This window comes from Chaetodon auriga, chromosome 9 (assembly GCF_051107435.1).
Source record: "Chaetodon auriga isolate fChaAug3 chromosome 9, fChaAug3.hap1, whole genome shotgun sequence".
NCBI lineage: Eukaryota > Metazoa > Chordata > Actinopteri > Chaetodontiformes > Chaetodontidae > Chaetodon > Chaetodon auriga.
The window spans coordinates 903,671-917,140 of NC_135082.1; the positions used below are offsets into that span (position 1 = coordinate 903,671).

Genomic DNA, 13,470 nt, shown 5'->3' on the forward strand with positions numbered 1-13,470 from the left:
TTGCTTAGCTGCCACCAAAGAATGAATGTCTCTTAATTCCCTCCCCCCTAAACCCTGACTAAAGGAGAAATTGTTTTAATTGGCCCTGATAACATTTCCTCTGCAGTTGTTCAATTTATTGGTCGATGCCACTAGCATCAAATCGACTACTAAGAATCTCGCCCCACTAATCACATTTGCTGAATCTTTGGACTGTTTGAAGTGAATTCTAAAGGTGCTTTTTTTGGGGTGGGGGTGGGGGTGGGGGTATGCTCTGTCTCTCATTGTGCTGTTTTATATTTATATTAAATACCCAATGAATATGTTTATACGTTCAATTACACAACAGCTGTGAACCATTTTAGCAGCATTTTCCATTTTTTTGTTCCCCATGTGAAGGCACTGCAGTCTGACTTCATAGAGAGTGATCGGGTATACTGTTTACTCCAGTCCTGAGCAACCACTATTCCTCAGATTGTTGTTCCTCATGAGCCACACCGAGTCTCCATTTGCTGACAACAGGTGTGGATCATTAATAATGTCAAAGTCAGATAAGGACAGGAAAGCAAGTATTGTGTAAGAAGGGAAAAACAAAGATATTTTCAACAATGCCCAGTTTGGAGAGGTAATGTTAATAAAGACAGACTGCAGAAGAGTAATAGGTGTGTGATCAGAGCGAGTTGGTCGCATTAAAGCAGTGTCACACGGGAAAGAGCCCGTTGTCTAGTCCCAACAAAGGAACAGAATAGCATGGCAGCAAAGTTAGTAGTCAAATTCCCCAAGGACGTCTTTGCGTCTGCAAGACAGACCAATTGTGTCAAATTCTTTTATTTTTTGTTTTTCTGCTCGTTTAGGGTGCCTCCTCAAACGTATAAAGCTGTCTGGCTTCATCATTCCAACAGGAATAATAAGCTTTATTTGCTTTTAAAGGGGACATGAAACACTCTGATTCTTATTTATTTCACACAGAATTAAGTGTGTGGGAATACATCTGAAGATGGAAAATGCTTTTACATAAAATTAGAAGAGTTTTTTTTTGTGCTGATCAACTGCTTCAGCAATAGTGCGCCGCCATGTTGTTCTTGCGTCATTAGCTACGTCACGAGGTTGGTTGGCTGGATCAGGTTGGATATGTAGCTAGCTTGGCAGTACGAGGAAAGAATGGAAGAGGACGCAATTGAGTGGAATTTTGAAACGATGCCATCACACCCGATGGCATACACCTTTGAGCCACTGAGGAGACAAACACCTCATACACAGCCACGGGTTGTTTTGGAGGGAGAGCAGCTGATGGTTTCTGCAGGTGCTGAGCAAGTGGGCAACACAGCGTGGTGCGTGTGGCAACTGCAGGGAAATGCCCACCCCAACAGAGTGTACTTGTTGTCAGGAGGCGAACGTGGGCCATCTTCTGGGGGATCTTCCCTGCATGACTTTATCCCGCATCTACCAGATGCTCTGCTGCGAGAGGGAGGTGCTGGAAGTGGCCATGCTTTCACTGAAAGAAGTCCTTGCCGAGACAGTGGTGCGCCCCATTAACAGCAGGTAATTTAACAGTAACGTTAGTTGCTGAGCTGGAAAGGCTCGACTGACTGAAAGATCATTATGTCCAGAATACAGTCTGCCCTAGCCAGCATTGTAGTTCACTGGCTAATGTCCTCATCAAAATTGCAGGTTAATCATGCTAAATTACTTGTGTGCCACAATTGTAAACCTGCTAGCGTGTCATTAGCCAACCAGCTCACTGGCTAGTTAGCTTACTTGTGTAATCGTAATGCCACAGCTAACTTGTGTAGTGTAACGCCACACACTAACTAGCTAGTTAACCGGCTGGCTAATGTCACAGCAGTAAGTTTACCAGTGTGGTAACGTTAGGTTTATTGTGGCGTTACCTTGCTAGTGCCACATTAGTAAACAAACTAACTTACTAGCTAAACAGAGCGCAAGCTAGCTAACCTTAGCTTACTTGTCTCGTCCCTCTAAGATGCAGAGGAAGTGCACCTGTGGTTTTTTTTCACATGATACTACAGGTACTTTGTGTACTTGGCAGCGTCCTGTCGCCCCAACACTGAGGAATGGTGTGAAATCAACTATGTGGATGGCAGATTGGAAATGTGGATCCTGTGGCTGCAGATGATGTGATGGTTGAGGCGATGAGGCTGTGTGCACTGATCGCAGACTGAGTGGGTCTCTAACTATAAAATAGAATCTATATAAGTTACTCATATTGAATTTAAAATGTTGATGATCCTTTTTCCAGAAAAAGAGTCTTTGCCGCCCTTTGGTTCCTCCTGCATTCCACAAGCTGCAACTCCAGCGAATTTCACAAGAGATTTAACATGGATTGAAAATAGTTTTTAAGTGTTTTTTTATGTGCATGGGAAAAATAATCTAGAATCTTGAATGAGTGTTTTATTAATTATATGAATTGATTGTTTGATGTTTGTAGAAAATGAAGTGAAATTATCATTGTAGTTATTATGTACTATGCCACAGTATTTTTTTAAGCCTGCCATCACTGGAAAAATGTGTTGCTTGTATCCGTGGTCCATTTAAATTACACAGTGTTAGCAGGAATGAAAGGCAAATTATATTGTGGATAGCAAGCTTTTTTCGGGCGGCCTGTGGATCCTACACTGTAAGATGAAAAATCAAACACAGATGGCGCAGCTTCTGGCTTTAACCTGTTTGTTTTACGAGTCACCAGGACACCTGATTCAAAAGTCTTCTCTTCAATGTATTCCTCATTTACAAAGTGCTCGCTGCAAACCCGAGCTGCGGGACTGAGAGGGGGGCGCTTGAGAGCAGCTAGGCAGTGACGGAGAACCAATTGCCGCTTTAGTGGCAAAACATGAAAATGTACAGTCTTGCCTTGGTTTTTTACTGGGTAGAATTCATTGCTACAGCCTGGAGCTATACAAAATGACTTCCCTTGCAGTTCTTCTTTTTTTGTGGTTCCATTTTGTCACTGTTGTCACCAGCGGAGTATTGAAAAACCTCGATCCAACCAACCTCATGACGTCATGCTCTATGCCAAGACAATATGGCTGCGCCCTTGTTTGGCAACATAAACTTTGGGAGTTAATTTCTTTTCTTACAACTTATTAACAATGTTAGGCATCGGCTGATGTTTTGGTGTGGAAAACCTTGCATTAATTTTTGTAAACTTTGTTAAGTGTTTCCTGTCCCCTTTAATTTCCAATTATTATTATCATTTTTTAAAAGGGGCACTGGGGTGAGGGTTAGGGAATAAAACAATATCTTAATAGTCCTAAATAAAATACTGAATAAATATATAAGCAATTGGTGTCTGTAAAAAACGTCGCTTGGCTGTTTGCTACTAACCTTTCATGTTAGGCTTGGGTTTGTCAGTTTGCTTGCCTGTGGGGGTTTGTGCCTGCTGGCCCTGGCCCCCGGAGGAGGCCCCCTGCTGGGCTGCTTTCTGTTTCAGCATGGTCCAGTCAAATGTGTAGTCATACTGGTGGTTCAGAGTCCTAAAACACACAGAAATACATTAGAAATACACATCACAACATTCCCCGCAATCAACTGTTTGAAATGGGTTAAGGAAGGACAGGGGGGGCAGTAGAGGGATAGAAAAAGCAATATATAAAGGGCAAAGTCAGGCAGAGTAGAGAAGGAAAGGAAGGTAGAAAGAATAGTAGGAAGAAAAGACACATATTCCAAGATGGTGAAAGCCCACAAATCAGTCTGCACTTGATGAAAGTTGATTTGTCCATGTATACATACTCCAGATATGGCAGTGAGCAAAAAGAAAAAAACGACAGTGATGAGTGACAAAAAGAAAAACTGGAGCTTTCAGAGGCTGTTTTACTTATTTAATGATGAGAAAAAGATGTTAACAAAAGTGATGAAGTCGGCAATAAATGTCAGTGCCTATATGAATATATGTTGATGATGCTGATGTGGATAACTGCAGTTATAAACAGCATAATCTCAGTAGACAAAAATAGAAACTCTACAGTCTACTATAGTTTGTCAAAACTGTCATTTCAGCAACTTGTCTTACCTTCTATCAAGCAGCCAGGTGAGCCAGGTGAGGGGGATTTCAGACGCACGTTCAAACAAACGTTAACTCAATTCCAATGAAAATAGGATCTGCTATCCTTCTAAATGGGCTACAACTTAAATATATTATCCAATGGCGTATGCGTGTGTCAGTGTAAATGGAAACGAAAAGTTCCAATCTTATTTAGTAAGTGGTCAATTCGATATTCGTGATTTCTTGGATCGTGGTCAAAAAACTATATCGCTCCAGACTGCGGCTAGTGTTTCTTCTCAAATGCGGTCACCTCCCACGCCTCACTTCCTGTCTACCTATAAAGAGTTCCGGGTGGGGTTATAAGGCAAAGTAAAAGTGCCAGCAAGGGGGAGGTAATTTTCAATAAAATAAAACTAAGAATAAACTGGCCCTAACATCTGTGGATTCAAAATTGCTGTAAAATTGACACTCCTCTTTTTAGGCAGCATGAGAGACGGACTGGAGCAGTCTATGACTGTCCCACAATGCAATCTTTTCCTGACACGTGAATTTATTTTGTAATATGTAGTACAGAGGACAAAACATTATTGCAAAAATTTTTGGTCAAGAATGTGTTTACCTAAAGAGGATGCGGAACAGTTGGCGCAGGTACATGTAGTCTGGAGCCTCCTCAAAACGCAAGCCACGGCAGTAGTTGAGATACATGGCAAACTCTGCTGGGAAACCCTGAGAACATACATTCACACAGTTTAGTTGTGTAGATGTGAAGACAACTTTCACCACTGTCCCCATTTACCATGTTCTTACCTTACAGAGGACCTCAACAGGGGTGGACATCTTCTTCTCTGAAATCTTCTCATACTTTTGCTTCTTTGTAGCAGCCTAACAAACACACAAAAACATTAACAATGTCTGTAAAAACAACATACAACAATATATACACAGTATCTGAGGTATTATTTTTGCAGCATAACCACCAACCATGTTGGCATCACAAATCACTGGTCGCTGTTGTAGCTGCTGGCATTAACACCAGTGCACTGTGACATTAAACTGCATTTTTAAGTCCAGTGTGTCTGTGCAAATGATAAATATTTCAGTATCCACACATTGTGGCTCACCAAACCCTTAGTGTTACCGCCCTTTGTGCTTGTGACCTGGGTATGTCAAATGGACCAGTGACGCTAGTTAAATTACAAAGGCTTTAAAAACTTCATGGTCACCTTAACTCTTTGAAAAGCACTATTCACAGTATAGACCAGGGGTATTCAACTAAAATTCAAAGAGGTCCGGTTAGAGAAAATTTCCTAAAGCAAAGGTCCGGAACATCATAATGTCATAACGTTATGATTTGTGTGATATATATACTGAAGTAGCCTAGTAGTTGTATCAACATCTGCATGTAATCAACATCTGATCAAATAAAGAAAGTACAATTCAAAAACATTTCGACAGCATTTATTGTCACTTAACACTAAACCAGGCAGATTTGAATTTAAAAATGAAATAGAGAAAATATGTATATGTATATATGAAGGGTATGTTTGGTCAAAAACTTTGTGCTTTGTCTCATAGTGGCGTTTCACATTGCCACTTTTAATGAGAGCTACAGTCTCTGAGCATATGGTTTTGTGCTCCCAGTGGGAAGAATGAACATGAAGGAGTCTGTCCATTCCGGGTTGAAAGCTCTGTTTTCACTGTCCACTTTTCTCTTCTTGGAGAGCGCCATGAATGCTTATTTTTCTCTGCTGTCCCTTCCTCTTTGTTTCTCCCTGCCTTTCGCTCACTCTCCCCTCTGTCTTCTCTCCCTGTCTCCCGCTAACTCGTCTCTTCCTCTTCGTTTCTCCCTGCCTTTCGCTCACTCGCCTCTCCGTCTTCTCTCCCGCTAACTCGTCTCTTCCTCTTTGTCTCTTCCTGCCTTTCGCTCACTCACCTCTCCGTCTTCTCGCCCTGTATCGCTTCTTTCTTTTTCTATCTTTCTAACTTTCTAATTTTCTATCGTCTCTCCGTTCGCTTCTCACTCCTCATCTGACTGCAGTCAGAGTTGCTATGTTTATCGTCCGCAATGCAGAGATGCCACTGGCTGGGTAGCATCACGTGGGATGGCTTAACTCGCATGCAATTGGTTTGTGCGTTTCCTGAGCCGCTAAACCGGTGCCGTAAAGACTAGAAAAGTTGCGCCGGTTAAAATATAAGTGTCCCGTCAAAATTTGAAATCACTTAATAATTTACTGGTTATAGGTCCGGGTCCCTTTAGGACGGTGTCTGGGTCCGGACTCGGACCGCGGTCCGCCTGTTAGTGACCCCTGGTATAGACCATATACTATAAAATAGATACTGTAATGTATTTATGTGTATTCAAAGGTTGAATAAAATGAACAAAAATCAAACAAAAACTAATAAAACTTTAAAAAGCAAGACACAAAAAGGCAACAAAAAACAGCATGAAGAGATAGGAGGACAAAGACCATTCACTGACAGTGAGTTATATTTTCATACCTTTAATCCCTGCCATGGGAGACTGGTTCTGTTGAAGTACATCAGCACATAGCCTAGTGACTCCATGTCATCACGGCGACTGCAGACAATATTAGAGTATAAAATCAGGGCACCACTGCCTCTCTTACATAATGAAACATAATGGTTAGTGGACACTTATGTACAGCTTTACGCTCATAGAAATAAAAAAAAAAAATGCACCAGTGTTAGTAAGATCAGGATAAACTGCAACTTCAACAGATTCCTCCACTTAATTCTTTCTTACTTGCTGCTCAACTGAGAAATCAGTTCTCATGTTTTCAAATGCAAAGTCCAAACACATTTAAGTTATTGGCTTTATTTCAAGAAACATTTCTCTTAGACAAAAAAAACCAAACAGTTCTTTGAACACTGAGAATCAAATATTACATGAATTTACAGACCTCTGTTCAATGCCAAGGTGTGCATTGATGGAGGCATAGCGTGCTGTGCCAGTCAGGTTCTTGTCTTCTCTATACGGGATGTGCTGTCGTGTTCGGTTGTCTCGGTACTTCTTTGCCAAACCAAAGTCAATAAGGAACAACTGACAGAGAGGGAAAGAATACAGTGTGGTTATCTGTCAGTGGCAAAACATTGACAATAATCCAGAAGTTAAGAAATGAAAATGCAAAAAAATTATTCCACGTTTTCTTCATTTTAGACACAGAGAATTAGCTGAGTCCTGCTATAGCACACAAATTTAAAAACATTATTCCATAGACTGAGGAAATCCTTGTGACAACAGTAACATGTACAGGGGGAAAAATGTCATCGAGTATGTCCCTAAAAAAAGTCACTTGTTGCAGCTTCAATGTAGCAACAGCACTCTTAATAACATAGTAAAAGTAGCCAGCTTCCAGATGTGTTCTGTGAAAGATGCATCAGACAGGTTTCTACCTTCATGTTATTACTGTACAGTATGTACAATGGTTAGTTATTAGTTATGTTAGTTATTCTAATTATTCTATTACATCACATGGTTTTTATGCTCATTAAGCTGTGAGACCACACTTAGTCAAATGCCCTTTTTGATGGTTGAATCTTTTGCAGCTTCTGCAGTGCACTAAATAATTTATATTTAGTGCACTGCGGTGGGTGTGAAACATGGTTATTAACATTAAATTTTTTTGCATTTAAGAGATTCACCAGTAACATACAGTTAGCACTGTGCTGATCCATCATATGAATGACTGAGACTGCTTTTCACACTTGACTGAACATCAAGGTGCCCAGTTTGTTTCCTATGATGTACTGGGTGGCTCACTTGTCACGTTAAGCAGTGGCTTTCTTAAAGCCATGCTGTTCACAACTGAGTTGTTAAGTTGGATCCTATGACAATTATGGCACTTAATGACACTAATTTTGCACGGGAGTGCTCAGGGGCTGTGAGTAACTGTTGCTTTAAAATGATCAAAATGACAAATGTCATAATTCTTAATGACAGTAAACTACAACATGCTCAGTGATCATGCACGAATTGAACACTTCAGGAACAAGCAAACCAAAAAGACACATTAAACCCACCCCTCCATAAATATGTGCAAACTGCTAATCTAAACAACAGCCAGACAACCAGGCTGAATGCTCACTTTCCAGGCGAGGCTAAAAATAAAAACAAAAAAAGGTTCTGGGATCCGTAACAAGAGTTTCTGATTCAGCATAACAGCAATTCTACAGGAAACAACAATGAAGAAACAGGCCGACGGTTATGCCTTTATGTCGTGAATATGAATACTTCAATGGTAAAGACAAGTCGTTTGCCCATAAGCCATAGCTAGTCAATGTTTGCCATAGCAGTCACTGTGAAAAGCAATGTGGTAATGGTGCAAATAAAGTCCAGAGACACACCTCTGTAGTGTCAGTTTGACAGTTCAACCAGCTTAATGTCACTTTAAGTTTAATGTCACACACCTCCTTCCAAATTTTATGTTCACTGTGCAGGTATTAAAAAAAAAAAAACAGCAGTTCTTGTCAATGGTCTCTAGAACTAGTACAGTTAATAATTGTTTACAGTCTCTTCAACCCGACTTCCACCAATAAGAAGTAAGATTTTACCTATTTTTAATATGTTTACAAATGTGAACTCTCAAGATGGACATCTACAAAATACAGTACATCCCACATTAAAGTTTTCTATTACCATTAAGTTAAAAAACATAAATACTGATTTGACATCCTACACTGAAGCAGAAAGCTGGAAATCCCAACCCTAACCAGTACTGTCAAAGGGAACACAACCAGAAGTGAACAGTAGTGTCAAAGTCCCCTATCCAAAAAAAACACTCTCTGCATTATTGTAGAAAAATCATAATGAAAAGGTGTTTCACATTTTGAAACAACATTAAAACCATGACATTATACTGCCACTTCACACAATATCTGGAAATTCCTTTACATAAACACTGTAACATGCTACGACCATATGTGACCATACCACAAAATCTGAAATAGAAGCTTACACATATTGTACCCTTAAACTCTTGTGAATTCATACTAACTACAGCAGTAATATACTGCATTTCTGAGATTTTAGGTGCACCTCCTCCTTGTGAACCTAAAGCACATGACCATACTGGTCAGTCCATTGTCTTTTACAATTATCAATGACTCATTATGCAAGATGCTTCAGGGAAATGCTTATGAATCTGCATTTTAAATGTACACTGGCAGTTGGTTAAAGTCCCGAATAAGCTTTCTAGTTTATGTCATTTAGGCTTGCTGAGAGGCATTTAAATGGCTACCAATGGGTACTTCATTTGCATAATTTCAACAACTCATATGCACCACAACAATATAATTCAAATAAAAACGAAAAAATTGAAAATCCAGTTAATACGTTACATTACAGAACCTATGTTTGGACAGCAGAAGCACGAGCAGAAGCGGCCAGTGTGAGTGGCTGATACCTAATAAAGCTTGTGATATTTACACTGGCCTATGGAGAGTCTAAATATTAGGCTTGTCGCACAACAAACACCATATTTCAAAAAACATAGGGTGTGGGTATTGTGGTGCTTACTGCTAACCAGCTGCCTGATGACAGCTCTGTGGGGTTTTGCTAAATGGATGTGAGTATCATGCCCTTATGACATCCATAGAAAATTAGACTGTACTTCAAGTTAAATGAGCTTGACAAAGACATTTAACTTTTGAAAAAGAATAAGGTCCTAAATAATCTGCGGAATTATCAGTAACCCCTCCTAAACCACTTATATCTGAACATTTTCATGCTAAACTGCAAAATACCCTGTCACTAGTTATTAGAATGGCATTTTACTGGCAGATACTGGCATTTTAAAAATAACTGCTAAATTTTTGTTGTCTGTTTGATTTGTAAGGCCACCAAACACTAAGTGCTACTTGTGTTTTGATCGTAATTTTACAAATACGATATTATGATATTATATCATCAGTTGTCTATATCTTGTCTAATAACATTCCCATCATTAGAGCTTTTCTGTCCTTTTTGATTGGATGCATATTGCTTTTTGTATCAATATGACTGCTCATTCAATACTACCTTAGCGTTAAGGTTGGATTTGGTTGAATATGAATTACTACAGAATGAATCATTGCATTCCATTGGATAAATGCTTTCACCACTGTCAGGCCAAATGACACACTAAAGAGACAGAAACTGGCTTTTGATGTCGGTAAGAACCCATCTGAGACATGATTAGCAGGGACTTGGACCCCTTGTTACAACATATAGGTACAATAGTAAATCCCAAGGCAGCGCTGATGGAAAGACTGCTTCCCTCTCCCACTGTAAAATATTGCACGCTGGGTGGAGGAGTACATACATTGAGTATTATGAGTGTAAGATGGGTGCTGGTGATCTGATTCACTTTCAACCAGTGTAGTTAGGTATGATAGCAAAGCGACAACTGCTGTTGTGAGGCAGCTGGTGTTGTGGTAAAGGTCACACCTGGTTTAATCCTGAGAAAGATGGGTCCTGAGAAGAGCTAACAGCCAAGCTTCTTTTCCTCTTCCCCACTGACGAGTCTAAACACTAGGGCAGACAGTAGAGGGGCAGGGGTCAAAATCACACAGCCTCTATCCACCTTAAGTCACAGTCAGCATGAGTACAACAGGCACTTCTGGTTGCACCCACATGGTTTGCTCCCTTTGATAGAACTAACAGTGTCCTGCATGACTAGGATGTGCACCTACTTCTGTACATCTAAGGCTGGACCTACACAGGCAAAAAAAAAATCCACTTAAAATCTTTGTGGTACAGATGTGATCATTCTGGCCATCAGTCTAGAAGAAACCACACGACTGTGATTGTCTTCTGTCAGGACAACCATGGAAAGATCGACCCTGTCCAACCATAAGCCAAAAGTGTCTTTGGAGTCATGGAGATGTTGAACCTTCAATATAATGTCTGACAGTGATAATAAAGGCCAGTGCAGACAGGCAACACCATAGCTCAGAAAAGGCCTGGGGAAAAGGGGGGATCTTACAGCCAATGGTAAAGAGCCCATGGTTGACAATCCTCCACCAGCAAAACAAAGAATGCATTTAAATTATGTACTCACAAAAAAAAAAACTTAAACAGGCCCCTGAAAAGTGAATTCCTTACATTGATACTATTTAACTAGGTTGTTCACAGGCCACCACTAACAAAGAGTTCCATTTTTTTGTTTACATGACAACGTAAATCATACACACCTAAAGAGAGACAATCTAAATCTGTACTGGAGATGGGTTAGAATTGAAGAAATGTGGGTAATAAGCCATCTAGATATTGGCTTCCTCTGGCAACCATCTGTATCACAATAAGACGTCCTCTGATATACTGTCGTCAAAGTTGAACTCAAACTCGTCATTGTATGATGGAGGACGGCTCCATACATACGATTAGCTGGGAAATAATATGTGGCTTTTATTGCAGGGCCTCTTTGCTCCAATACATGAATAATATAAGTGTACATTTGTAATTTGTAAAATGCCAAGAGGCCAATTACTACAAGAAGAAAATTACTACAAGAAGTACCTGTGTTACATTACATAGGCTACATCATAGGCTCTAGAAAAAATGTAGTGTTCCTCCGACATAAACTTTACTTGTGTGGGCTGCTCAGATAAATTAATGGCCGCCAAAGTATATTTGATAATATATTTTAGCTCTTTTAGGGCATGAGCACCAAACTGTGTGAAGGTCCTATTGTAATACAAGCAATTACTATCAGGGCTCAAGCATCAACAGGTGCATGAATGCTACTGTAATGCAAGGAATTATTATTTCTTCTATGCCAAAATGAATCTAATATTTAAAGGGGCTAAAAGTGCTCAAACGCTGAATACTTTAAAAAGTGGTGATAAAAACTATATTGCCCAAGGAGGTACCAAAACAGCTTGATAATGCAACCTAAAATATTTCAATGTAGTTGTGCACTTCACCTACATAACCTGGATGGCAAAACGCTGGTATCATGTTCAGACTGACAAAAAAGCTTTGCAGCCATCCATATCCTAAACCCAACAATAAGTCAGCCATTTAGAATATACTGTGCAGGACATTACATTTACATATTTTGATGTACTTCTCCCTGGTTGACTAGAAAAGCCTAAAAAGCCCTAGATGCTGGCATGTTGCAAAAATTTTGTTTTCATCAAATGGCAGCATGGCGAAGGGGTACAAGGGCCTGTTTATTGCTGCTTGCAGCTTTAATCTCAACATTGTATCTCAAAGGAAGGTAAGCAGATCATTGAATAAGGAACTGTTGCAGCTTAAGTATTTGCATAATCAAAAGAAATGTTCTGCCATATTTATTTGTCAGGTAGAAGACACAATTTGTGAATGGCTGCAGTGTTGGATATGAATATCAATTTCTTGGAATAAGGATTGAGGAGTTATATTGAAACCAGTTCAACTGCAGAAGCAAACATATCCTTCAATCACATGACTGTTAGCAGTTGCAGGCCATGGTGTGTTGGATGGCATTAGCTCTGGAGGAAAAGAACCAGGAATTGAACAATCGGGATGTAACAATACCAAAAATTCACAGTATGATAATACCTCAATACAAAGTCCACAATTTACTGCATTATTAAATAGAACGAAAAATTACTTGAAAAAATGTCCTTTATTAATAAATTAGTGTATACAGCATCTTCCTATTCATTAAAAATTTGTTTATAACTTAAAGCACTTCTGCTTTCCTTCTTTCATAAAGTAAAAAAAAGCCATGACCTAAGCATGTGCAAAAAAAAAAAAAAAAAAAGTCACTGAATTGTCACTGGCAATGAATGATTGGACAATGTACTATTTCAAAACAAAACCATGTAGCAATCACTAGCAGTCCTATTAAAAAACAATCAAAAGAGCTGTTCTGACTGTGATGCACGTAGCCAAGTAGCCAAGTTTTGCTGGAGCTCCGGCATACCCTTTCATTTTTCGATATTAATCATTCATTTTTAACAACCTAAGTAAATACGGAGCATCAACTCCATGTAATGTCTGAAGCATTTTTGGGGCAATTCAACTGGCAAAATGCCTCCAAAACAAGCTAAGAAGACCATGGGAGCTGCAGAACATCCCCGGGGCTCGCTGCGCTGTGCTGTATCCAGCTTCACTCACGGTCATGGTCCACTATAACCTTCCACACTCTGGGCGAAGTGTCTGCCTATATTGACTCTCTAGAAGTGGCACAGATGCATCGATTGTGGTGAGTGTTATCATTGCCAGATTCAACTCCTCTGAGTGGGGCAGTTTGCCTGTTGCCCTAATAATGTAAATGTTCTCCTAAGTTTACTAAGAGAGATGGGATGTTATGTTATTACATTTAACTTGTGCAGGAAGGAGCATGTTGTCCTATCTCACTTGGCAATATTATCTGAGGTTGTTACAAATGTTACTATAATAATTCTTACTCATTACTCTCCTGTTTATTTTAAAAAACAAAAACAAACAAAAAAAAAAATTGCATATAGGCGGTCTCTATGTCATGACTATGGATAAAATTGTA

General features: G+C 39.6%; 1 protein-coding gene across 5 annotated transcripts in view; it reads right to left on the reverse strand.

Moving 5' to 3' along the window:
• The window catches only part of csnk1a1 (casein kinase 1, alpha 1), a 52,346-nt gene that overhangs the window by 11,313 nt on the left and 27,563 nt on the right, over positions 1-13,470 (reverse strand). Inside the window, exons 5-10 of one of the 5 annotated variants that reach the window (XM_076738858.1) lie at positions 10,425-10,508; positions 6,901-7,040; positions 6,479-6,557; positions 4,787-4,861; positions 4,599-4,705; positions 3,358-3,470 (exon numbers count right to left, since the gene is read on the reverse strand). In XM_076738858.1, the coding sequence (XP_076594973.1) occupies positions 3,358-3,470; positions 4,599-4,705; positions 4,787-4,861; positions 6,479-6,557; positions 6,901-7,040; positions 10,425-10,508 (598 nt within the window). Of the gene's footprint in view, positions 1-3,316; positions 3,471-4,598; positions 4,706-4,786; positions 4,862-6,478; positions 6,558-6,900; positions 7,041-10,424; positions 10,509-13,470 lie in introns of those variants that run through there. The other 4 variants (XM_076738855.1, XM_076738857.1, XM_076738860.1 and 1 more) reach the window with 4 other exon arrangements.